Source organism: Nilaparvata lugens, chromosome 1, assembly GCF_014356525.2.
Source record: "Nilaparvata lugens isolate BPH chromosome 1, ASM1435652v1, whole genome shotgun sequence".
Taxonomy (NCBI): domain Eukaryota; kingdom Metazoa; phylum Arthropoda; class Insecta; order Hemiptera; family Delphacidae; genus Nilaparvata; species Nilaparvata lugens.
In genome coordinates this window covers 50,093,747-50,121,648 of record NC_052504.1, presented here as the reverse complement: position 1 = coordinate 50,121,648, position 27,902 = coordinate 50,093,747, and the positions used below count along the sequence as shown (strand labels likewise).

At 34.5% G+C, this 27,902-nt stretch overlaps 1 protein-coding gene across 1 annotated transcript; it reads left to right on the top strand.

The window, feature by feature from the left end:
- On the top strand, positions 1-27,208 carry LOC111045135 (DNA methyltransferase 1-associated protein 1). Its single transcript, XM_022330451.2, has 9 exons — positions 1-249; positions 6,966-7,194; positions 12,563-12,726; positions 17,421-17,639; positions 19,511-19,621; positions 20,409-20,600; positions 23,142-23,283; positions 25,085-25,239; positions 26,859-27,208. The coding sequence occupies exons 2-9, from the start codon at positions 6,972-6,974 to the stop codon at positions 26,994-26,996; spliced, it is 1,344 nt and encodes a 447-aa protein (XP_022186143.1). The 5' UTR covers positions 1-249; positions 6,966-6,971; the 3' UTR covers positions 26,997-27,208.
- Positions 27,209-27,902: the final 694 nt, after the last annotated feature.

Here is a 27,902-nt window from a genome sequence, read left to right as displayed (position 1 = left end):
AACCAAGTTTCCATACTGTATGTATACTGTTGTATGGCGCTGACAAAACAAAAACTCAAACAACAGCAATGAATATTGAAGACGGTAGCCTAGTTGATTATTTGTGATTTTGTGTTGTATTTAATTAACTGAACTAATTGTGTATTTAATCAACAAATCCATCTTAAGTCGCAATTAAATGAAATCTTGAACTCATTTTGTAAAGTTTAGAGGTCTTGTATGGTCTTCAAATAGGATAACCTCAAAACGGTACAGTATATTTTTTAAATTTGTAAGTAAGTTACATTGTGTAAAATAAATCAATAGGGGGCCGCGGAATCTAGCATTGGGACCTACATAGATCGATAGAGGAGGTCAAGACGAGATCAACCATGTATAACATTGTTGTAGATAAGGAATCTTGAAATAGTGTAAACACAGTGATTTTACACTAGAATAATATTTTATATAGTTTTACAATATAGCCTAATATGTAGCATAGCGTTAACAACAGACTATCAATGCATCAAGTTAGAGTAGTGTGTTACATTGGCTGTTTTCACACACAAATATTTCTTGCTGACACTATTAATAAGTTATTGTCCTAATTTCGGCTTGTTCTCATAATTCCCACGTTTCAAATGGCACAGCATTCACAATCACAAAAGATATTGTAACTTATTTTTAAAACGTTGGAGAGCTAGGCTATATTGAAAGATCGACTATAAATAAAATTCAAACTAATTCCAAGCTTAAAAAATTCAAACCATGGATTGATTACTTATAAGAAAACATCATGTGTTATTCAATAAATGTAAAAAGAAGCCTTTTAATTTGAACCTTAAAAACTATTTCAAGAATTATCGAAACAGATTGACAGTTCTTATTGGTGAAGCTGAATAAACGTTTTACAGTAGAAGGCTCAAGAAGGCTGGTAATGATATCAAGCAGACTTGGAATTTAAACTGGTGGTAATAAAAAGCAAATGGAATGTTTTAAAAAAATTAATGGTAAAGTCTATAGTTTTAATGATAATCCAAATATCCGTGCAGGGGGCACTTTAGTATATGAGCCGCGGAATCTAGCATTGGGACCTACATAGATCGATAGAGGAGGTCAAGACGAGATCAACCATGTATAACATTGTTGTCGATTGGGACCATTTTTTTGAAGCACTAGATAAGTTTATATTTGAAGCTTATCATATTATATTATAGAAAGTTTTTACTTTTCCAATTTATAAATAGAACATACTGTGCATTGATAAGATGTGAGGAGTCACGTCTGGTTACTGTGCCCTGGTTATCCAAATATCCAAAGTCGTGATCAGAGCCAGGTCTTCCTGGATAGATCGTGTCAAATAAAAACATGGTACATAAACTGTAGGCACCGTGACAGTCCAGCAAAGCTTTCGTTGAAAAAAAATCCTGTAACTGGTAGAAGCTCCTTCCAACAAGCCACTTTGACAATGAGCTTCTGAACACACTGACCGGGCGTGCCCTAACTGAGTTTGGCAGGCAGTTGAACATTTGCACTACTAAATCAGGAAAACTGTCCTTCACTCTTGACAGGCGACAGCGCGGCACATCCAAGTCAACCCCCCTCGAGTTCCATGTGAATGCACTTCCTCCATTCTAGCAAATGTGCAGATGTTTTTCCTGACGTGTAGGAGCGATGACAATATGTACGTGCCATGAATTGTATGGATGCCCAAACGTTGGAATATGGGCTGGCAGTGTGCATCATACTTGCTAAACGTCATCACACGAACTGCCTTTTTCTGGAGCAGGAGTATGTCCTTCACATGCGCCGAATGTCCCTATATAAAGATGCCATACTGTATGTGGCTGGCAAATACTGCATGGTACAGCATCAGTAGGCGTTCAATTCTAAGTAGTCCCCTCATCTTCCGAAGTATATAAACCACTCTTGAGAGCCTCTTGCAGACCTTGAAAATATGAAACTCCCATGATAATTTTCTATCAATACAAAAAAACCGAGTAAGGTCACAGGTTCAGCATCAGCAAGAATCTCTGTTCTACTTAGAGTACAGACAATCCCTTGAGTCTTGGTCTCATTCAATTTTAGCCTGTTATTGGAGAACCACTTCTTTGCCTCAGAAAAGAGCTCCTGTGCTTTGAATTTGGCATCATGGGGCCGTCTGCCCTGACCAATGATGGTGATGTCATCAGCAAAAAGCAAGCTGGAACCATCCAGGTGCTAATCATTTATCATCAGCAGGAACAGCAGCGGACCTTCTGGAGCCCAATGTGGTACATTTTCATCTTCTGATGACTCACCCATTATCGAAACTACCTGTCTTCTATCCTGGAGGTAGTCAGCAACCATCTTCCATGCCGGTCCCTGAAAGCCATATCTAGCCAGCTTCCTCAACAAGATGACATGAGACATGCAGTAGTTATCAACTAATTAGTAGTAGTAGTAGTAGTTATCAACTACGTTCGGTCAGCATAGCTTCCTCCACTTAGCACCATAATTTTCCAATAATATTCCCAGTACCTAATGTAAAAAATTGTCCAAAAGAATTTTGGCTTGTACTTGAAAAAATATCTGGTTGATTCACATGGCTGGAATATGGCGGAGCGATTCTGGAGTTCAATAGGATGAAATAATATTAAGTAAAAATACACATTAGTTGAAATTACTTCCTTCAGTTTATCTTTATAGATACACACATTAGATTATAATTCGGGTTTTCTTGCTTAATGGATGAATGAAACTAATGATTAATCAATAAAATGAAACTAATGATTATTTTGTTGTATTCTTGCTGTATTATTGTTAAAATAATTATTTTATTGTTAGACTTACTTTTATTATTATTATTATTATTATTATTAGCCGTCAAGCTCCCAGATGGAAGACGCTGAGCAAAATTTGGTTCATTTTTTGTTTTTCTTGTTCTTTTTATCAATCCACCAGTTTTTCATTTTCAGTGAGAACTCCGCTTTCCTTGCTTCACTCCATTTTGTTCCCACTCTTGGCACAGTCATCTCTGGTTTAACTTCCCATTTTTCAACCTTTTCTCTGAAACTGTTCCTGTTGTATATTTCATCATTGTTAATGTTAGCAAGTATTAAGTCCTTCTTGACGTTTTTCATCCATGCACCTCCATTACTAAGGGTTGCTACATATGTTACTATTCTTTTGTAAGTCTGTGATCTGGAAGCCTCATTATGTGACCATAAAATTTAAGGCGCCTTTTCCTGATGTCTGCTTCTATGTTAGAGTATTCTTCAACTTTGGCTGTTTTCTGTAGTCTATAACCATCTTCGGTCTTTCTTGGTCCAAGTATTTTTCTAATTATCTTCCTTTCTTCTTTTTTCAAATTTTCAGTATCTGTTTTTCTGCTAAGTGTTAGGGTCTCGCTGGCATACAACATTGTTGGCTTGATTACTGCGTTATAATGTTTGATTTTGGTATTGATAGACATACATCTCTTATTATAAATATATTGCACTAGCCCTAGGCCTTTACGAGCTTTCTGTATCCTTTCATTTTGTGCATGTTTTTCTGATATAATTTCCCCAAGATATTTAAAGTATGGTACCTTCTTAATTGTTCCATATTTTGTTTGTAATTTAGTAACTTCTATATTTGATGTTGTGAAAACAGTTTTTTCAAATGATATTTGTAAGCCTACTTGTTCAGCACATTCTTTTAAAATTTCTATTTGTTTTATTGCACTTTCCAATGAATCTGACATTATAGCAAGGTCGTCTGCAAAAGCTAAGTATGGAATTTGAAGATTATTTTTCTTGGTTCCCAGCGAGATTGGCTTCCAGTGGTTCACCTCCTTCAGTTTCTTTTCCCATTCTTCCATTACTCTATCAAGAACTATGTTGAAGAGCAGTGGTGATAATCCATCACCTTGCCTAACACCAGTCTTTATCTCAAAAGGCTTCGAAAGTTCTCCCATAAATTTTATTTTTGATGTTGTGTTTGTCAATGTTTGTTCTATGATTTTTCGAGTTTTCTGATCCAGGCCTTTCTCTTCAAGAATTTTAAATAGTGTTGGTCTGTGGATTGAATCGTAGGCTTTCTTAAAATCAACAAATACGTATATTGTGGCTTTACTTCGTAATTTTCTTATCTGTGATATTAATTTCAAGTTCAATATTTGTTCTGGACATGAACGATTTGGTCTAAATCCAGCTTGGAAATCTGAAATTTTGGGTTCTAGTTGTTTCTGGGTTCTTTCAAGAAGACAAGCTGATAATATTTTATAGGCGACAGCAAGAAGAGAAATACCCCTATAGTTATTCACATCGGTCTTATCTCCTTTTTTATGCAATGGGTGTATTAGAGCACATTTCCAATCTTCAGGGATTTCCTCTGTGATCCATACATTCTGGATAATTGAAACTAGCTCTTTTCTCGAATTATACCCTAGGTTTTTTAAAAATTCTGCTACAATCCCATCTTCTCCAGACGCCTTGTTATTTTTTAGTTTACCTATGTGTTTGATGATTTCTTCTTCTGTTGGTGGTAATGATTCATCCTGTTGTAGAGGTATGTGGTTGAAAATCGGGAGAATTTCTACAGGTTCTGGACAGTTTAGAAGATTTTCAAAATAATTAGCTAGTACTTCACAATTTTCTTCATTGCTAAGTGCAAGACTTCCATCTGGCTTCTTGAAGCAAACGTTTTGAGGAATGTAACCTTTAATTTGATTTGAAAACGTTTTGTAGAATCTGTGCGTGTTATAATTTTTAAAATCGGATTCAATTGATTCTATTTGCTGAGTTACATATTTTCTTTTCTCTTGTCTGATGATTTTGTTTGAAAGTTTTCTTGTTTCTAGAAAGTCTTTGTGGGTCATCTCATTCTTATTTGAAGAGTATTTTTCAAACGATTTTTTGCGTGATTCAACTGCTTTTTCACATTCCCTGTTCCACCATGGATGTTTCGGTTTCTTTTGTAGTGGTATGTGTTCCTTTGCTATTTCTGTAATTTTTTCTTTGAATTCTTGCCAGTTATTTGCAGGAACATTTTCCCATTTTGTTGCTGTTTCGGACTCTTTTAGATTCATTAGGTTAAATTTTGGGACTGCTGGTGGTGTTCTAGGCATTTTCCTTCTTGGGGTGAATTGAACTCGAACTCTAGTCAAGTAGTGGTCAGAGTCAATATTTGCGCCTCTTCTAACCTGTATGTCTCTGATCTCTTTTTGAAAATCATACGAGATAGCAACATGGTCTATTTGAAACTCTCCGAGTTGGTTTATGGGAGACCTCCACTTCTTTGCCTCAGAAAAGAGCTCCTGTGCTTTGAATTTGGCATCATGGGGCCGTCTGCCCTGACCAATGATGGTGATGTCATCAGCAAAAAGCAAGCTGGATCCATCCAGGTGCAAATCATTTATCATCAGCAGGAACAGCAGCGGACCTTCTGGAGCCCAATGTGGTACATTTTCATCTTCTGATGACTCACCCATTATCGAAACTACCTGTCTTCTATCCTGGAGGTAGTCAGCAACCATCTTCCATGCCGGTCCCTAAAAGCCATATCTAGCCAGCTTCCTCAACAAGATGACATGAGACATGCAGTAGTTATCAACTAATTAGTAGTAGTAGTAGTAGTAGTAGTAGTAGTAGTAGTAGTAGTAGTAGTAGTAGTAGTAGTAGTTATCAACTACGTTCGGTCAGCATAGCTTCCTCTACTTAGCACCATAATTTTCCAATAATATTCCCAGTACCTAATGTAAAAGATTGTCCAAAAGAATTTTGGCTTGTACTTGAAAAAATATCTGGTTGATTCACATGGCTGGAATATGGCAGAGCGATTCTGGAGTTCAATAGGATGAAATAATATTAAGTAAAAATACTCATTAGTTGAAATTACTTCCTTCAGTTTATTTTTATAGATACACACATTAGATTATAATTCGGGTTTTCTTGCTTAATGGATGAATGAAACTAATGATTAATCAATAAAATGAAACTAATGATTATTTTGTTGTATTCTTGCTGTCTTATTGTTAGAATAATTATTTTATTGTTAGACTTACTTTTATTATTATTACTCTTGTATTGAAACTCATATATTATTCTTATTAATGGTATTTATTAATGTCTAATGGTTATTATGTTTTTTATCTTCATGTTCACTGATTCTTAGTTTGCCGAAGTTCGGCTGGCTCCTTTCCCAAGCTTGAGCTTGCTTTTTTGGGGAAGTAGATACTAATATTTGATTTTGTACGTTCATTCAATTATTTCAGTGTATATTCTATAGTTTATTGATTTATTTTGTATTTTATGAAGAATAAACTATTTAAAAAAAGGATCGCTCTCACTCATGTCGGCCGATAATCGGCTGACATCCCGCTTTGTCATCAGAAGTTTCACAACTCCTTGCAATTGTCTCCCTTCACAACTTGGAAGCGTTTAAATTGACTACGAACAGGAGTCACAAGATGTATATCCAACCTGCTACCCTGGGTTTACATTCAGGACAATGCTGCCTGTGTCGTGACTGCGGCTTGCTCATGACGACCTTCTCAAATGCAATGACAAAGCCCTTCTGGTGGCTGAATTTTTAGAGGGAAATACATAGAATAATAGTATAATGGTGATCAATGGCGGAAAGTAAGTATTCCGCTTTGTAATCAGAAGTCTCGAACATAATTTTGTCAGTTTTTAAGGTTATTCATATCTGCAGGGGTGACGCAACGCCTTTATAGTATAATAGAGTTGTTATTCTGTTACTGATAAGTAAAATACATTATTATTGTGAATTGAAACCTAATTTAAGTATTTCATGATTTGTATTTTATTCACTATTGTGTATTCGTATTATAAAGAAGATATTTGATTGTTGTTTTCTACGAATTGATAATTATATAGACTAGTAGCACAAAGAATCGAGAAAAAAATCACATGGCTACATTGATGTGTTGATTGATAAATTCCAATGTTTTGTAACATTTTCATTTAAATTGATTGTATCGTTGCTTTGTTTTGTTGCAGATTAAGATGACGACAGATGTAAGGGACATCTTGGATTTGGAGACTCCGGCTCCAGAGCTCACAAAAGAAGCCATCTTGGGAACTACAGCTGATAAACTAAAGAAGAAACTGTCGCTGTCTCAGCCCACTCCGAAGTCCTCTAGAAGGCCTGAAGGAATGCATAGAGAGGTGTTTGCTCTTCTGTACACTGACAGTAAAGATGCACCTCCACTTTTCCAAACTGACACTGGTAAGTAACAATCAGCATTAATCGCCTCATTAAACTTGACTTCCACATATCAGTGACAGTAAACGTTACAATAGAAGACAATTATAGTAGATGTATGCAACAGGATATGAATCACAATTACAATACCAGAAGGAGATTATGATAAGGAGATTATGATCTATTGGTAAGGTTTTGTAACTCAGCAAATTCACAAAAACACTATATTATACCTCTATCAAACTATTCAATGCTGTACCTGAGAGAATCAGACATTTGCTATTACATTAATTTTTGAAAACAATTAGAAACTTTCTGTTGTTGAATCCTTATGAGGTAAAAGAATTTTATGAAAATGTTAGTACTATGACAATTCAATCTAGTCCATTTCGATTTCTATTATCTGTCTGTGATTTTGTAACTATTTAATGTTTTGAATGTTGTTGAATTTTGGCTCTTGTAATACTCTTGACGATCTCAAGAGCCTTCTACAATAAAATTATTTGATGAATATTATCCCAATAAGCTCTTTTGAGGCTATTCATACTGGGTGTATTTCGATTAGACCAGGTATTCGATTATACCAGGTTCTATTCTACAATGAAGCTCCAAAACCCGGAATGTTCCGATTAGCCCAGTAGATCGATTGCACCAGGTATCATATATACTGTAATGGCAGAAGCACGAGCTGTTATAGGCCTATATATAAAGTACAGTCGGTAGCTACGCTTCCATAAAAATAGAACCCGCCCGGCTGAAGCGTATATCTTTATTGTCAATGCCTTTTCTAAATCTGAATATTCATGAAAATTTTTGAAAATTGGCTCACTTAACAAATGATATTTTGTGGTTCGAACAATAAAAAAAAACATGTATTTAGTGCTTTTATTCAGTTTTCATTAGGAACTTTATCAGACGATACTTTGTTCTGAGATGAGACACCAATATAAATCCTAATCGAGAAAGTTTTTAATTTTTAAGGTAGGAAAGTTTTGAGAGCGAAAAAGTTGTAGATAAAGATCTAATCTTCATTTTGTGTTTGAGACTTTTTTCTCCAAGATGTATAGTTTTCTTGGTACTGGATTGGAAAGGAGAGTGACAAATAAATAAAAGTACAAAATTGTTTCCTTGCACTTTGATTTTACTGTTATCTAGTATTAATCTTCTATTATATAAAAGGCTAGGTACCATTATTCGGAACACAGCCAAACTACTATTAGGCCTACAAACTTGAAATCTCGCACAAATATTCTTCACACTATAGGTGAGCATTAAGAAAGGATTTTAAAATCTCTGCCTCTACCAAGGATCCAAAAAAAACTTTGGCATTGTGGTGTTAATACCATACGTTGAAAGTATGATTGAACGAGCGTTAGCGAGTTCTTACTTTTGACTTACTGAAGGCCAAAATCGTTGTCCGTCTGTTTGTATCTTCTACAATATCTTTAGACAAAATTGAACAATCAGCTTCAAATTTCGAACACGTATTGTTTGAATCTTTCCACAGGTGAAGTTCGTTGAACAACAAAATTGACCCACTCATTCGTCCTTTTTCAGGATATAAAAATAAAACAATGAAAGTGCATGAGAAAAAAATTGGTTGTGATTTAGTCAGCTGAAGAATTCATTGCATGAAATTACTACAGTTTTTCCTTGCATTCATTCATAACATAAGCTGAGGCTATCCGGGAACTATCACACAGACAGTCCGTTATGCACAAACACATGATTTCAGCTGGTTAATATACAACACAATTCACAACTTTTACTTCAAGAAACTCATACGGGTTGAGATATCAATGTGTGGTTTTCGACATTTATTTTCTCTTGGAACTCATGTAACGAAATCATGTATCACATGACCACCTCAATTTAAAGATGGATTTGGATTGATATGAGGTACAAAGATGTTGAAGCGACTGAGTAATTTTTGAAGAGTAACTTTTCATTTCACATAGGATTCCCAATTAAACCTACTGTCAAATTATTCTTGATGGAGAAATATTTAGCTGTTTCCTTGATTTTCATCAACTCTGTATAATTAAAAGTTGCGGGTTTCAAAAATTACAATACCAACGTTAGTAGACAGTTTTGTCTTCTAACTTTGTTACAACAGTTTTTGATCGAGTTCTCCAACCCGGGAGTCACTAGTCCAGGATGATAAAAACATAGAGACTTTGTTTATTTTAAAACTTTTTATAGTTTACGATGTCTCATATGACTGTGTTGACAATAAATTATTGTCGTTGCCGTGCCTAGTCATAGTATACTTCTTACTGTCATCTGGTGATATGGGACATATATCTATATATATAAAAGCGAAGTGGCACTCACTGACTGACTCACTCACTCACTCACTTACTCGCAGAACTAAAAATCTTCCGGACCAAAAACGTTCAAATTTGGTAGGTATGTTCAGTTGGCCCTTTAGAGGCGCACTAAGAAATCTTTTGGCAATATTTTAACTCTAAGGGTGGTTTTTAAGGGTTTAAAGTTCGTCTTTTAGCATGTATATTCTTCTTATTCTCTTAATTATAATTGAAAAATGTCCATACCATATGCTAATATAGAACTATAATCTAGAGAGAGTACCTCTTCGAAACAGTTGTTAACTGGTAACTAAATTAATAATTTTGTCAGGTTGGCATTAAGTTGAGAGTTGACTTTGTTAGGTTGGCACCAAGTTGAAGATTGAAATGCATTTATAGCGGAAAAATTGATTGGGCACTGCTACTTCAATCAGAGCTATTCCTCGCTTCGCTTGCCATATCCGTTTAGCCAGACGTTTATTCTGGACCCCCGACTGGATCGTCCTAACATATGATAAAAATGCTCAAATGAAAAATGCAGGCGAGCGAAGCGAGCCTGCTGATTTCATTCTTGGACGATCCAGACGGGGTAGACGGATATGGCCATCGAAGCGAGCCTGACGGCTAGTCTATATATAAATAATAATCGAGCCTCAAATTTTGACGTTCGATAACTTTTTTAGGTGTACACCGAATTTGATGATTTTTTTTAGTTGTGTTCGTTATGTTCAGGACCAGGTTTATGGCCTATTAAATTTATAATCCGACTTCAGGACTCTTTCCTACGGTCCTTCAAAGTTTACATGTAATCCTTAAGGGAGAAGATTTGTGAGCAGGCCACACACAGAAATAAAAATCAGCTGTTATAATCATTGCGTCATCCAACAGCCGTCAGTAGATAGCAGACAATAGTGTGTGCTGCTCCATAACCACTCATGTATTTTATTCTAAACACCCAGACTAAAAACAAAATGACTGTTATGTGTGTAACCATCCAGCAGTGCGGCCTCAGGTTAAAGACATTGCTTTGTTTCGAATAATTGCTTCGCTTCGAATAATTGAATAGTAGGATAATTATCTATATAAATGAAATCCATTAAAATCCCCCAAAGCCAGTTACTTATTTAAATATCAGTTACTCAGTCAGTTACATTTATATTAGTTACAGTTATTACATATTTTAGTTATTTGTCACATATATTAATTAATTATATATAATTTATATATTATATATAATATAAAAATTAAATATAATTTTGTTCTAGTATTGACATGTCACCAGTCAAATGAGTGTTACTCAAAAATTGATGTAATGTGACGATACATGAATAAATAAATAAATATTCAGTTACTTATTCAGACTTATTATTAATCGATCTTTTTCAATACTTAATTCACCGAGAATGGTTATAGGCCTATTTTAAATTCTTCAAGATTTCAGTAGGTCAAGTTTTTATTTGGACCCTTGCGGAGCACGAGTTACCTGCAAGTTTTTAATAAAAGTTGGTATTTGAAGTTATTACTGATGAAAGTAATCAATTTTGTACCACTGATTTCTATCGAAACCCTCGATTCTCCAATTATAATTCCGACATCAGGGTTCATCGTCACTCACCAATTATTTAAAAAGTTTGTGAAGCAATTAGTTTTCCAGATATTTTCCAAGGTAATGCATTAGATTTTTTTGTAATAGTTTTAAATCCCCTGCATGTTTTGAGTAAGTGAAGGGAGTGGACGGGGGAGCACAAGTGATTTATGCAAAAAGATAGCATAGCTAAACTACACGACGATTAATGATATGCGTGATCAATTAATTTGTCAGTTATGATTTTATCGTACACTCACATGGAAGAGTATGCTGAACTGATTATTTGGTCAATAAAAAATAATAGGATGGTCTGGATATGAAGATTGTTAGTATGGGTTACAGATTTTGAGGTGTGCATCAATCTAAAGTTTGTCATGAGATGCATCAACTATTTGGCGGTACGATGTTCGCCGGGCCAGCTAGTATAATAATATATTCTATCCGCCGCTACATTACGACATACGAAAAACAGCTCATTACTTTCTAGTGTGGTGAAAACTAGATTTCTCGTAGCATTGTGTTCTAGAAAATAGGGTTGCATAGTACTCTGAGGATCACTCAGAATTTGATTGTCTAACACGGGTTTGATGAGGAATAAAATCTTTGATAGAAGTTGGTCAGAGATGTTCGACCATGCAATGCGGCTCTAAGCCCATATACGATGATTAATCCATATAAATAAAAATCGAGCCTCAAATTTTGACATTTAATAACTTTTTTATGTGTGCACCGAATTTGATGATTTTTTTAAGTTGTGTTCGTTATGTTCAGGACCAGGTTTATGGCATATCAAATTTATAATCCGACTTCAGGACTCTTTCCTATGGTCCTTCAAAGTTTACATGTAATCCTCAGAAGAAGATTTGTGAGCTGGCCACACACAGAAATAAAAATCAGCTGTTATAATCATTGCGTCATACAACTGCCGTCGGTAGATAGTTGGCAAGAGTATGTGCTGCTCTATAACCGCCCATGTATTTTATTTATTCTAAACGCCCCGACTAAAAACAAAATGACTGTTCTGTGTGTAACCATCCATCAGTGCGGCCTAAAGTGCAGGTTAAAGACTTACATGCTCTAAAGACATTGGTTTGTTTCGAATAAATGTGCTGTCTTCGGTGATCAGAATTAATTGATTTTCACTAAATTATTTATTTTTCTGTTGGAAAATTATCTATATAAATGAAATGCCGCATCGCGCCTCCTCAGGTGTACATCCAGCTGAAGTTTGTCATGAGATGCATTAAACTATTTGGCGGTACGAAGTTCGCCGGGCCAGCTAGTACTTAATAATAATTGTGATAATTCAAAATACCAGTTACAATATAAATATATTTTTGTAATTTATGAATAGGTATTCGTAGTGAATGTTTCACTATACAGGTATTAGCTTGTTGTACTGGGATCTATATTTGTAGGAAAAATAATCCTGAGATACTCTTTGAAAGTTGAATACTGCACTGCATGGCTGTGACCCAGTGACATTGAATTGCAGGATCAGGCTATAAGCAAATGAAGGCAAAGTTGGGCATGCGCAAAGTGCGCCCCTGGAAGTGGATGCCATTCACGAATCCGGCACGCAAAGATGGCGCAGTCTTCCACCATTGGAGACGCCTGGCTGATGAGGGCAACGAGTATCCTTTCGCCAAGTTCAATAAGGTACGGTACAAAGTTAAGTTGGAGGTTTTCGATCATTACTTTTAAGTTTAAATTTTTGAGACAGATCGTTTCAAATTCGGTAAATTTATGAAGATATTTCGAGGATAAATTCTCTTTGGTATTGTTGATTGCATAAGCCGTCCTTATGCAGGGGTGCCCACAGACAAACCTCTGCCGGTATGGTGCAATTCTACAACATCTCTGATGATAGTGTGTTTATTTATTTATTTATTTATTCATGGAGACAACAGGTAGAAAACCCATTTTGCCTCCTCCACACTTTACAATAATTTCCAACATAATACAATTTTCAATAAAAAGAAGATAGTAAATATGAGAAAATAATAAATTATAAAAATAGCTAATTATAAAATTAAGAGAATGAAATAAGACGAAAAATAGAAGAAATATACAGTCGTATATAGAATAATAAAAATACATTAACTGAATTCAATAAGAAAAAATGCACACATACCTCAGTAAACTATAATCATTACTAGTATATAGACAAGAGGAAAAAAAGTGTCTGTTTAATGTACTACCACTAGCCTTTATGAGGATAATTGAATAGAAGAAATGCAAGCGCAAATCACGAAATGATGGACCACATACTACAAGACTAAATCATATGAAATCCTTCGGAATTTGGAGAGGGAGAACCAGAAGATGTCCAAGTGCTCTGAATAAGTATTGAAAATTCTTTGAGCTCTACTTAAAGGAAAGTTATAATGTCTTACCGTTCTGGAGCGAGAAATATGAAATGAAAATCCAGAACGTCGAGCAATGGTATTTATATATATATGTTAATTTTAGAAAGCAGGTAGGAAGAATCAATTTTATTATTTAACAGATTGTACAGAAAAACAAGTAATTTAACATCACGTCTTACTTTCAGTGATTTAATATTGAACATACTTCTGAGGGAGTTGGTTGGGTAATCAAAGGGACAGAAAACCCTGTGCTTTTTATAATACATCTCAAAAATTTGTTTTGCAAGCGTTCTAGAAGGTGAATCTGTTCATTATGATAAGGATTCCATACTTCGCATGCATACTCTAATAGACTCCTCACAATTGATTTGTATAAGAGTAGCAGAGGTACCACATCAGTGAAGGGCGAGCATGTCCTCAAAATGAAACCCATCTGTTGATTGGCTCTGTTAACTATGTAATCAATATGTGAATTGAAAGAAAGGTCTGGGCTGAATACTACTCCAAGGTCCTTGAACGACTTCACCTTTTCCAATGGAATACCATTTATAAAGTATACACCTGCATGAGTGGAATTTGAGATTGATTTTGAATTTGATTTCAGAGTTTAATTTGTTATCCAAATTTGGGAGAAGAATAGCACAAGGTAACCTTACTTTTTCTCCCCCATCATTTTGATGATGTACTTATTGTATGAATGAATAAAAAAAGTACCAAAATTTCCTAAAAATATCAACTTCTGAGAGTTATTCAATTAACCAGAAATAACTTTTAGTTGAGCTATTTTTGGTAAATTGAATAACTTTCTCAAACATTTATATTTTCAGGAAATTTGTTTCAATCGACAATACCATGAAGATTCATCCTCAAAATTTCATGAATTTACCAAATTTGAAATGATCTGTCCCAAAAATTTAAATTTCAGGCGCTCTTACTCAAAAAGTAATGATCGGAAACAGAATGTTCTCCTGAGTAAACTCTTTTATTTGGATAGCTTGATAGTATACAAATTGAAAACCTTTGGAAAATATCACCAGTAAAAAGTTTTTTAGCCTTGAACGTCCCACATAACGCCAGAACTGCAGCAGTTCCACGTCTGGAATGACTAAACATTTCTGTTGGTGATTGCACTGCAACACTGATCAGTGACAGTGATACAAATACCATCGATCAGTAAAATATGCTATTATAAATTAATGCAATTTAACAATAATTGTTCTGATAATATAGTCGTTTTTAATTAGTCAGATTACCAATATGAATATATAAAATACGATGATAATACATCATTAAAAATATAAAAAATACTTAAATAAAACACACTATTTTTAATTGCTGTAATAACAAAATCGTAGAATTATTTCTATTACTTGATAACATTATTAAAGTGGGTTGAAATAATGATGTAGTTCACTCTGATAGAGAATAAAGTTTATTAGCACTTTCATACAGATAGACACATGGGCTGGAATATACTGTAATAAGGGCGCTAGTAAAGAGAGTTTTGCTCAAATCACACAGGAGGCGCGCCCTTTAGTATTAAAGGAGGCGAGCGCACTTCCAGTATGTGCATCCAACTTACTTTTTAAGTGTTCAACCAGATGATTTTCAATTTTCGAAGCACTATCATGTATATATTTGAATACAGCAATAAATTATTTCATTTCATTTTTACTTTCCTTGTCCTATTACCATAGGTAAGGAAAGTATTGCTTTCCGAAAAAAAATTAAGGTACCCAACTTTCTATACGTTTCAAAGTCCCCTGAGTCCAAAAACGTGGTTTTTGGGTATTGGTCTGTATGTGTGTTTGTGTGTGTGTGTGTGTGTGTGTGTGTGTGTGTATGTGGATGAGTGTGCGTCTGTGTACACGATATCTCATCTCCCAATTATGGAATGACTTGAAATTTGGAACTTAAATAAAAATGATCTGTGACATCAAATCTGGTGAGTGCTCACCAGCGTCCTTTCCCTATAAGGATCCGACACGAACAATTTCGATCAAATGCAATCCAAGATGGCGGCTAAAATGGCGAAAATGTTGTCAAAAACAGGGTTTTTCGCGATTTTCTCGAAAACAGCTCCAACGATTTTGATCAAATTTATACCTAAAATAGTCATTGATAAGCTCTATCAACTGCCACAAGTTCCATATCTGTAAAACTTTCACTATGAAGAGATAGCACACCTCGTGTGTCTCCAGCGTTATTGTCCTGTCACCAGCTGGCTCAGAACTTTGAATAGAAGTAGACTCTTATGCGTGTATACTCTTTTCGTCAGGTCATACATTTTTATAACGGCAAGGAAAGTTGTGTGAGTGCGCCACACCAGATTTTTATTCAAATAGCAAAAAAATGATGGATAAGAGAATTTTAATAAAAACTTGAAGTGCTAGAGTAGAGGAAATTATAGATGATTGAGCTTTGAGCATTCTGTTCAAACTATAATTTGATTGTTAATAAATAGAAATCATAATAATGATTAATTATTTTTTTAAATACATTTTATTCAACATTAGAGTATTTATATCATTACTGGATTATAAAGTTGCACAATTAAGGTGAAATTCGTTTTAATTATTTGTATTTTTACGTGTTTTATGCGGGCTTATTTCTATTTTTAGGAGAGGAATATGAATTTCAGTACGGATACATTGGTACTGTATATTTAAATTTCTATCCCAAATGTTCAATCATGACTTTTTGCATCAGCTGTGTACAAATCTCCATTTTTTTTTCATTTGAGAATGTCATAATAATGTCGAAACTATAGTCCGTCCAAAATGCCATGAGCCCTGAAAGATTAAGCCGACCCTCGCTCCCCCACGCGCAGGCACACACGCCCGGCCTACCTGCGCCATTTGTATACTATGTAGTATACAGGTAGGCAGACCGTCCCTTAACTCACAGACACAAAAGGAGACTGCGCTTGTGTGTGAGAGTAGTAGGAGGATCGGCCTAATCCTTCAGAGCTCATGCCTGTTTGGACGGAGTATAGTAGTGTACAATTTGAAAAAAAAATTGCCACGGATACTAGTTATTCTCTATAATTGAACAATCAAGTAGCCCTATTATTTTTATTATTCAATTTTTTTAAAAAATATATTTCCAATTAATTTTTTTATGAAAAGTTTACTATAATTTAGATTAATTAAAGCTATAAAGTTTGAAATAACCTTTCAAAGTGAAACCAAATTGATACTGTTCACAACAAAGGTTGTTCTTCATTTATTTTCAAAGAAGGCTTTTTCTTGATTTGATTAACAACTGTATTTAAATAGTAACGACGCTCATTGTTTGTGATAATTTGAGTAGTGATTACAAATGACTATATAGTGCCTTCGCACACAACAGTGACAGTAAACAGTGAAAATATAATTCCCACGAGTTCTAATTGAACTATTCTCACTCAGCCCGGCCGAGTGATTATGGATAATACAATATGTACTTATGGCAATTATATTTTCAATTTTTACTGTCACTGTAGTGTGCGAATCTCGCTTAATTGTTTGTCTCGAAATGGAGATTTGTATTTTTGAATTGATGGTTGAACATTTGGGATGACGTCATTTCTCAGTTCGAGTAAAGTACAGTCACTGATTATCAATCTACAAAATCACTGACAGTATACGATGATTTGTCTTCAGGTTTTTTTTTCTGAGGATGAATGAACTCTACATGAGGATGAGCTCCAGGTTTGTTCGTGGGTAATGAGATGATGTTGATGAGAGATGATTGAAGCTACAGCTTTAGATGAGTTTCGAACCACCAGGAAGCAAATTTCAAACTCGTAAATGGTTTTTAGAGAAGATCGGTTCTTTAAATGGTAACCCTTACGTGAGTAGCAGGCAAATGGATCTCAACTTATCTCATCGATAGCTTATCAGCGCGACCACAAAACCAATCGCTTCCCAGTTTTGAAAGTATTTTGAAAATGTAAAGTTTGAAATTTGGAGATATTAAACGAAATATTATCGTCGTTTTCAGCAAGTTCCTATTCCAAACTACACAGACTCCGAATATCTTCAGCACCTCCATTCGGAATTTTGGACAAGGTCCGAAACAGATCACCTTTTCGATCTCTGCAGGAGATTCGACCTGCGCTTTGGTGTAGTCAAGGATCGGTGGGATACAGGAAAGTTTCCCGAAAGAACAATTGAGGATTTGAAGGAAAGATATTACAGTATCTGCGGATCGCTCACCAAGGTAAGTTCTAAGTTGCAATAGTTTTGCTATTATTAAATAAATTCTATACATATGAAATCAAGAGCTGTATATCACATTTTCTGTGGTCAAGTGCTGGTCAAGAAAAAAACAATATCCATACTTTTTCATATCTTCAAATAGAAAGTAAACTATCTATCTTTCTGAGTCTATTGTTCAGAAATAGTCTATTTTCTATTTAGACAGTAGGACAGTGCAATACTGTAATCTTATTTTATTATGAATATTTATTTCGCTTACTCTCTTATATTTTGAATAGCGATGTAGTTTTGATTTCTTCAAACCCTCGGGAACGAAACTCTATCATGAAATAATCAGGAATATGCCTTTTATTTCCAATGTTTAATAGGCTACTCGTATGTTTCATTATTATAAGAATGTTAATTATCTCAGGCTTGAACCTTTTCACACGTTAGTTCATTGCATTTGTATATGTTGTCATTTCATATATTATGCTGTTTTATTGCTCTATAGTTTTATGAGAAAAATGAGTTTATATTATATTATATTCTTTACAATTAAAAGTTTTTCTACCAATTTTAGTAGTTGAAATCGGGCAGTGTGTCTTGATGAATAATTAAATGGGAAAATGCTCAAGTGTCAGGAGTTGTAAGCTCAGTTCATTCAATCCCAATAAGTTTCAACTTAATTATTTTTTTCTCGCTGATTTTCAACTATCTAATAATTATAATTTATATTTCAGCTCAAGGGTTGATGAGACTTTTCCATGCTTTTTTAATAACTTTGTGCCACTAGCCCTTCCACTGATTTGTTCGTTGTGCCATAGAGGAAAGATAGCATAATTATTATAGAGGAAAGATAGAATAATTATTATGCTATCTTTTTCTATGATTGTACTCTTCATAAGCTGTTTACAGACTTGTGTGTGACACAACACACACCGGGCGATACACCCGGAGAAATAGAAATTGCTTTCTATTTAAGAAATGTATTGTCATCGTTATATATATATATATATATATATATATATATATATATATATACAAAATTTCAAGCATACAACATACAGTTTTAGTGAAAAACAATTCTACTAATTCTACAATATAAAGTCAGTTACAAAGCCATTATCTCAATTCATAACATAAAAAAAACAATTTCATAAAATTCGGTCACTGTATAAATGCAATCTTGCTGCAAGATAAATTTAACAGGTTTTTTTTGAAACTCATACAAGAAAGGCTTCTAATAGATATTGGCAAGAAATTATACAATTTTACTCCTGTAAAAATCCAGCTTTTTTGAGTTCGTGAATACTTCAGGTATTCAGTTCTTATGGCATTTCTGTGCCTCGTGTTATGATTATGGACAGTGTTAGTAGCCAACTCCCCTTTAAACTGATGTATATAGAGAAGCAGACTCATCACATAGACGGACGGCAAAGTCAACAGTTTGAGCTTTTTGAAAAGAGGCCTACAATATCGGAGCATAATAAACATTCAACAAAACATCAACATCAACTGCTCCACGCAATCTTCTTAACGTATAAAGGCCTGAGGCCTTCAGCTGATGTTATGCTTATTATTTCTGCACCTGTATAGATGCAGATTTATTAAGGCCTGGTTGCACAAAAGCCTGTTAAATTTCAATCATGATTATATTCCCAATCAGAGAAAGTTTTTCTGAGAAGAGGGCTTCTCTCATTGGCTCTCGTGGCATTTAATTGGGATTAAAAGTCAAAAGACTTTTTTGCAACCGGGTGTTGGCATATCATCAGCTAATGATGATCGTATCGCCTGTGTTTGAGAGCCGAAAGTCATAAATTACGTGCGTTGCCTTCTCCTTCACATCACTCCTCAATGTATTAGTGAGCTGAATTATTGAATTTGTTATAGGCGAGAGCTGGAAGTGGATCACCGGAAAGCAAAGTGTTCATATTCGATGCCGATCACGAACGTAGACGGAAAGAACAGCTAAGAAGGCTCTATGACAGAACTCCAGAACAGGTGGGTTATCTGTTTTCAACAGTCCAAAATTAGATCATTAATTTTAGCTACTTGAATGAAAATCAGTTGAATCAATGTTTGTTTAATATTCATAGAGCTTCCATTCTATTATTTTCATAATATTTCAACTTCTAGTTTTCTTATAATATTATAAAAATACTATGTTCTGGAAATGGTATCAAATTGCAGGACCTGTTAAGTTTCTTAACCAACGAGTATTGTTTACTTCCTTTGTAATATGTATCACATATTGAATCTATTGAAACGTCTGCTCTAATCAAGCTGCTCAAATTGAAAAAAATTAAATATACAGTTTTAAAACATTTTTTCAATTAATTGAACCGATAAGTACACTTCTTTCGTGAAGTCATTGGTAAACGAACTGAAAAGCATTAACAACTTACTTATAACTAGTTTCAACAAATCAAAAAGTTGAATTGTTGTCATTGAATTATTGTATCATTTCCAATTTTAACTGATTTGTAATTAAATTTATTGTAGAAACTTACATGAATTATCACATTTAACTGGTCCTGGTCCTGATATTTAGATTTGAGTTTATATCTTCTAAGCAAGTTTAATTTATTGTTGGATAACAAGAATTAAAAATCGTATGGTTTTTATTTCTGTGTAGTTGTGAAAGTGATAATATGGCTTGAGTTCATTTTATATAATAATACTTGATATTTGCACAACATTTTCCAATTGATAATACGAGGAGCGAGTTTGGTTATTGAGAAATGTAATCAATTTCTAGTAACATGTTTTTGTTGCTTTGTTTCCGAAGATTGAGGAAGAACAATCGTTGTTGAACGAATTGAGAAAGATCGAAGCAAGAAAGAAAGAGAGAGACAAGAAGACCCAGGATCTGCAGAAGTTGATTACAGCGGCGGACAGTCAGAGTGATCCTCGAAAGCAGGAGAAAAAGTTCCCCAAAAAGAAGCTCCAGCATCAGACAAGACCTCGCATCGACACCAATGTAAGCCCAATTCCATCTCCATTATTTCATATCCATATTTAATTGTTAGTTTTTAAAATTACTTCCAGGTAAAATTGCTTTGTTCCAGGAGAAATTTTGTGTTGCGAAATGCAATCTCCTTATGTCCAGGAAACATCAGAAAATAGAATAATTATTTATTATTTTGTCAAAATTACGTAGATGAAAATTCATCAGAGTTGAAAATTATCGGAAAAAATAATTTGATTGGGTCTCGAACCTCTCATTCATGAATCACGCGTGCTACTTGATAAGTTTGTTTTTATTGTTTAATTGAAATTGATTAATAAAAATGAAAATAGGCCTATAACCATCCTCATAAAATTAAGAATCTTTATGCAAAATTTCATGTTGATCCGTTCAGTAGTTTAGACCTGATGTTTCGTCAAACATGTATTTCGTATCCCGTACATGTATAAGCCAATCCTTCTCTTTTTAATATAGATAGATAGATAGATCGATCGATAGATGGCCACTCAGGCAAAGTAGGTATCACAAACTGGAAACTTGACGTACTGAAAACCTGACCAATTAAAAACTTGACAAACTGAAATCTTCAAAAACTGAAAATAGGCCTATAACCATCCTCGGTAAATTAAGGCTGTTCGGTACACTTTTTTATTATTTAAATTTGATAATATTTTTCAATATAATTGTTAAGATCATTATAAGAGTGTGAAAAAGTGGCAACTGACATTTTTAAGTGGTCTAATAAGCGAGTTATGGGTTGTTGAAAGTGCTAACTCCGTTTTCTTTCCAGATCACAAACGGTTTCGACTATATAACAGAACTTCTCTTAAAAATTAAAAAAAAATGTATCTTTCCAAACTAAAACATTTTATTCCCCATATCGGTCATAAATGAAAAAGTAACATTTTTGTAAATTCGATAACTTGTTTATTTTAGCATAAATCGCGAAAAACGCATATAAGAACAAAGCCAATGACTGAATGTATTAAAAAAACTCCAATGTAAAATTCGAAACCGTTTATCATCTGGAAAGAAAACGGAGTTAGCACTTTCAACATCCCATAACTCGTTTATTAGACCACTTAAAAATGTCAGTTGACACTTTTTCTGACTCTTATAATGATCTTAACAATTATATTGAAAAAGATTATCCAATTTAAATAAAAAATCTGGTGTGGCACACTCACACAACTTTCCTTGCCATGATGAAAATTGATCAACTGACGCTAGTGTTCCCGCACATCTCAAGTCCACTATTCAAAGATCTGAGCCAGCTGGAGACAGGACAATAACGCTGTAGACACACGAGGTCTGCTATCTCTTCATAGTGAATGATTTAATAGAATCAACAGTTGCCAAGAGTTTGCAATAATTGATGAATGGCACAAAATCGTTGAATGTATTCTACAGTCCAAATTCATATGTAGGTTGAAGCAGGATTCAAACTTTAACTTTAAACAAGAAATTATTTAAATACTTGATAAACTTTTCAGAATGCTCCCCAATTTTCAATAACATTTAGATAAATTGAATACAAAATATCTTATATGAGTTATTGAAATTCATTAGCTGTTTGAATAATCGATCGATTGATTGATTCAAAACTTGGCTGAGATTTGCTGTCTGGCAACCTACTACTACACCATACTGCAATTATTATAATTCATTTTAATAGCAACGTTGACGCTTCCTATCCAGCCAGTGCTGTAAGTTTGGAGTGAATTTCACTTCAATCTTAATCGTAATAATTGCTGTAATAATCGTAATAATTGGTTGCTATTGTTGGTTGCAACAAATCAAATTCATAGTTTTCATATTTGGAGAACACTTATTTGTAAAATAATAAGTGTATGGAGCATGTGTGAACGGACATGTCTTTGCACAAAAAACAGCTATTTGACGGCAGCTCCTAACATAGAATAAACAATCAATAACAATAAATAAACCACTTGAAAATTACAATTTAAATGAAAAAAATCAAATAAATTTAATCAACCTCACATAGAGCAGCGAAAAAAATATATCCTCATAAAAAACAACAACCTAACCTCAAAACAAATTTTCACTTGCCTGTGAGTCACTTTCCAATGTCCAGGGGGCGCTTCCCTCTTGTAAGAGGATATTGCTTTTTCTGAACAACGATTATTAAATATAACTGGGTACAGTTAAGTCAACAAATGTGAAACCTTTTGGGATCTATGATCAAATTTATATTCGCTATGAGCCCTGATGACTGTTTTTACACTTACCGATCTCTCGACGACACGACAGGACAGGAAGCTTTTCGATTGGCTGATTTGTTGCAATCAATCATTCGTAAAGCTCTTGACCATTCATGTCGTGTCGTGTCGTCGAGGAATCGGTAAGTGTGAAAGTGAAAACGGCCGATCTGCCCTCTGTCAGATGATTGAAAGCAACGAATGAGGAGATTAGGCCTTAATTTAACTCATGAAGTCCTGGTTGCACAAAAGCATGCAAAATCTTAATCATTATTGAATCCCACTTAATAACTTAATAATAAATTACTTGGAATAACCAGTTTGTGTATTTCAGGCTCTGGAAATGGCTGGTATCAAATTCCCTGATACAAAGACCACCGGTGTAACGGTGCGCTCTCAGAGAATGAAGCTGCCGTCGAGTCTTGGCAACAAGAAAACCAAAGTTATTGAACAACTGTCACAAGACTTGGGCATTGGTAAGTGAATTCTTCTTGTCATCTAATCCGTATTTCAGATGGACACTCAACACCGTCGGTCCGGGCTACATAAAAGCAGTCGTTAAGTCCATGTCAGAGGCCCTAACATGGATCAGGTGCGACCTGAAAACTCTGACACCAGATCTGAGCCAGATATCTATTCGATATCTATTTATGCAATGAGTAACTTAACAATTAATTATCATCACCATATTCACTTCATTTTTTAAATTCATTCATCACTGTAAGTCTTTCATCGATGGGGAGACTTAGCTTAAGTTCAATCTCGCTCTATCACCCAATTTTCCTCAATGTTTGTGAAAATTTTGAATGTAACATTTGTAGCTTGAAATCTGAAAGCTTTGAATGTTCACTTTTACTAGAAGTAAGTTTTTTTAAACACTGATAAATTTCAAAATCAATTGAAGCTCTTCACAATTCCTATGCCGGCGCCACACTCTTGCCGAGTGCTTAGTTACAAATTACGACTTGCGCAAGAGTGTGAATGGCTACTATGCCAGCGCTCTCATTCACTTTCCTACGGAAAAATCAGATTTTGTCGAGCCAAGACGAGCGAAAGCAAGTGGGGAGCTAAGCATCCACATATATATGCCATTCACATTCTCATTAACCATTGCTTACTTGCGACAAGCGACTCGGCAAGAGTGTGGCGTAGTTATTATTAATTAGTAGATAATTTCAAAATAACTATAAAGGACTTGACAAGCTATTCAAGGTATACTTCAGTTGTGATAGATATAGTATATACTGTAAACTGAATATTAAATCTGTGTACTAGCGCAACATGGGTTCCCCATATTTTAAACATTCTCTCTACCTGCGTGCTCTCAGCGAATAGAAGATAATGTGTTTTTAATTAGGCTCAATTAACTAGTACACTTTTACTCACGGTACCTAGAATACATTGTACTCTAGGTACATTGTTTTTACTTTTTTTTAAACATCTGTTCAGGTTATAATCATTGAATGTCTAAATACAAAATGTCTGCCAGTATCGTTTATACTTGATAAAGTCATCCTATACTATTAAACGAGCAATTTCTGTTTTTATGTTTGTATTTCACCGGATCTCGAAAACGGCTCTAACGATTCTCACGAAATTCAGAACATAGTAGGCTTATAATATAAAAATTCGATTGCACTAGGTCTCATCCCTGGGAAAACTCGCTGAAGGGCATTAAAAGGATAATTATTATTCATCCTTGGAAAAACAGCTGGTAATAATTATTTCGTCGTCTGTTGATGATGGAAGTGAGTGAGCGAGTTCATGTGTGTGGGACTGTGTCAAAATTATGACTCAGCTATTGAACTTTTGTAATCATTCAATCAGGTATTTAGTGCCGGTTGCAAAAAAAGCCGGGTTATTTTCAATCCTGATTAATTCCAGTAGATCCATCTTCTTGAAATGGTCTTCTCTGATTTGGTTCACGTGAAATTAATCAGGATTGAAATTTAACCGGCTTTTGTGCAACCGGGCCTTTGTGAGGGAAATTTTTGCATTCCTCTGGGAATTAATCTCAATTTACTGTGATTAGATAGAACATTTCTGTATGAACTATGAATGTTATTATGATTTCTTCTTTTGCAATAATTGTTTTATGCTTTTGTACTCAAGAGCGAAGCTCGGTCCCCAATATTTATAAGTTATCCGAAATATGTCTACAAAAAGATAAGTAACCAACGGGTACTATTTAATTTATTTAAACACATTTGGTAGCCCTAGAATATACAGTTGCTTGAAATTGTATTACTAATAATGAATGAATATTGTTGTTTTCAGAAGTGAACCCGATTCCAACGGAGCAGGTGTGCCAGCATTACAACGAGCTGAGAAGTGATATGGTACTCCTGCATGAGCTGAAGATAGCACTGTCGACTTGCGAGTTCGAACTGCAGACCCTGCGTCATCAGTTTGAAGCCTTTGCTCCTGGAAAGGTGAGACGTACTCCCAAATTTGTATAGTCCACACACCACCTCATAGAATGCTGCAACAATACATTCTATAATATTCCCAACCCATTCTGATAAGCTGTGTGTTACAAATGGCTTTGTTTTAATGATTCGGATTCTCAGTTGTCGATCCTGCTTTAGACTCGAAATCTTTGAGCTGTAATTGCCTAGCACATATTTAATGTTTTTCTTATTGACCAGCTAACGGTCATTTCTTGGTTTGCGGACTAAAGCAATTTCACATTTTTCAACAACCTTCACTGCACGGTCTCAATAATCTCACCAATAAGATTTTGTATCAATGGTTAGGCTACTATGATTTATTTTTAACAATTCATCTAAAAAGCTAATAAACTATTTATTGGAATGGTAGACATCCACAACAAAACCAAACAGCAGTAAAAATTCTATGAGTAGTTGGTAAATTAACCTAAGGTCGGCCACTAACGACAGGACAAGTCTGCCAAACATGTCTTCAAACAAAAACGACATTCAGGCAAAAGGATTCGCACATATACAGCTGTTTGACAGTAGCTTCTAACATAAGACAAACAACCAATAACAATAAATAAACCACTGGAAAATTACAAATTATAATGATAAAAAATACTTTCACCTCAAATAGAGCAACGAAGAAAAAATTAACAACTAAAAATCGAAGGCACAAAAACCTAACTTCCAGAAATTTTGTTCGAAGCCTTTCGCCAATGTCACAACTTGTCTGAGCAAATATGTTTGTTAGACTTGTCCTGTCGTTAGTGGCCGACCTAATGGTAAATTTTCATTCAGAAGCAGAACTGCCAACCTTGTTTAAAGATCACTTAGGAAACCTGCCTATTAGTTACACTATATCGCATGTGAAATGTTATAGATTATAAGATTAAAATTGAATCATAAATACGTTTATAAGATCATTATCTTTGAATAATCCACATAATTTTTCATGTGAACTTGAATTTATATTCTTTACTGGGAGCAGAGAGACGATGTAAACAAACATGCACGTGAGAGTGAATTTGGGAGCAGCAAGAACGATTTATAGTAGCAACCTAATTTCTTAGTTTAGTCTAATCTTACAGTAGCATTTACGATTCCAGCATTTATGATTCCAGCAATTGAGAATGGATATTAGTCCGCTATCACTTTTATATACATGATCAAATGCAATTTCTGATTTATTTCCATCTGTAGACTTTCATCTCAAACGATGTTACTGATGGCTCTCCTTTCGATGAACAGAATGTAGTGCTACATTTTTTACAGTGAAAACTATAGAAAAATATGTTCAAAACCAGCGTAACTTATGGAAATAATCGAGATTAAGGAGGATTATCGTTTTGTATCCATTTTTTCGACAAAGATTAGGATGGATAATTTTGTAAACACAAGTGTTGAGTGGCCTACTTTTTGAATGAGTACATACTAATAAAATGCTGTGCTCCGCACAATATATTGCTGTTCAAATCAAACCAATGTTAGAACGGAATATAGATATTCAATGATTTTGTAATTGGGAAAAACACTGTTTTATTTGATCAATTCCACTTTTATTTATCAAATAACAGCATATTCAACAGATTTTATTTTGTAATTAATTTTGGCAGACGCTGACCATACCTTCGACACTGTTGGGCGAATCGCAAGGAGGGGCAGACTCCTCGTCAAGCCTGTCCAAGCAGAAAACTGGCAGCTCCGAAATCATTGATGTAGTCGGATCTCCGGGGGCTCCGACCAACAACTAGCTTCATCATTATGTACTGTACATTATTTCAATTTTAAGAAGGCAAATTAATATACTAAGTGCTGCAAAATAATAAAGGAACTTTTCATCACAGAAGTATGAGCAAAGAATCATTGTCCTGAAGAAATTGACTTGTAAATATGTATCATTTGTCCGAGTATACTAATTTGTACTAATTTTTTTCTACTTATAAAATCTCATAATTCAAATCTATGACAATCTCATTCGTCTTATTAGTTAATGTTCCCTCAGTTTTTTGGATAAAGCTGTATATCAGTATCAGATTCACCAGTAGAGTGAACTACAGTAACTATATTACCCACAGTATGGTCATTGACTGTCACGCTTCTGATTGGTTAGCTCGGTCACATAGTACAAATCCGCCATTAAGATTCCAAACAAACTTTCAAGTCCTATCTTATAGCATTAGAAATTTGGAACTTATCACTTCTTTTGCCGATTGTAAACATATTTTGAACTCACGATGAGTTTGATATAAATCATTTTCGAAGGGAAATTGATTATACTTTAATATAGACAATAAAGAAAATTTTAAAACACTAATAAAGCTTGAAACATTAATTTTCCTTCCTTCGAACTCATCGCAGTCCACTTGTAGAGCTTTCGCGGACAACTTATTGGCAACCAGTGATCTAGATAAATATACAGAAAGAAAAAATTCAAATTTATTGGATCGAACTTCAAATAATCGAATTTCAAAATACTTTTTGCGGCTCAATTAAATATAACATTTTATGAAATTTTCAACCGTGATTAAGTATCTCTTTCCTGTATAGGGCTACTTGTAATATAAATATAAAGAAAATAAAAATCTCAGTACCCTTTTTTAAAATATTTTATCACAACATGTTTCGGTCATTTACGCTGATTAAGTAGTACGTCTTGA

Excerpts from the sequence above, each read along its gene's own strand:
- LOC111045135 (XM_022330451.2), top strand. The coding sequence starts at position 6,972 with ATGACGACAGATGTAAGGGACATCTTGGATTTGGAGACTCCGGCTCCA. Across the intron at positions 7,195-12,562 it reads ACTTTTCCAAACTGACACTG|GATCAGGCTATAAGCAAATG; the intron begins GTAAGTAACAAT and ends ATTGAATTGCAG. Across the intron at positions 20,601-23,141 it reads GACCTCGCATCGACACCAAT|GCTCTGGAAATGGCTGGTAT; the intron begins GTAAGCCCAATT and ends TGTGTATTTCAG.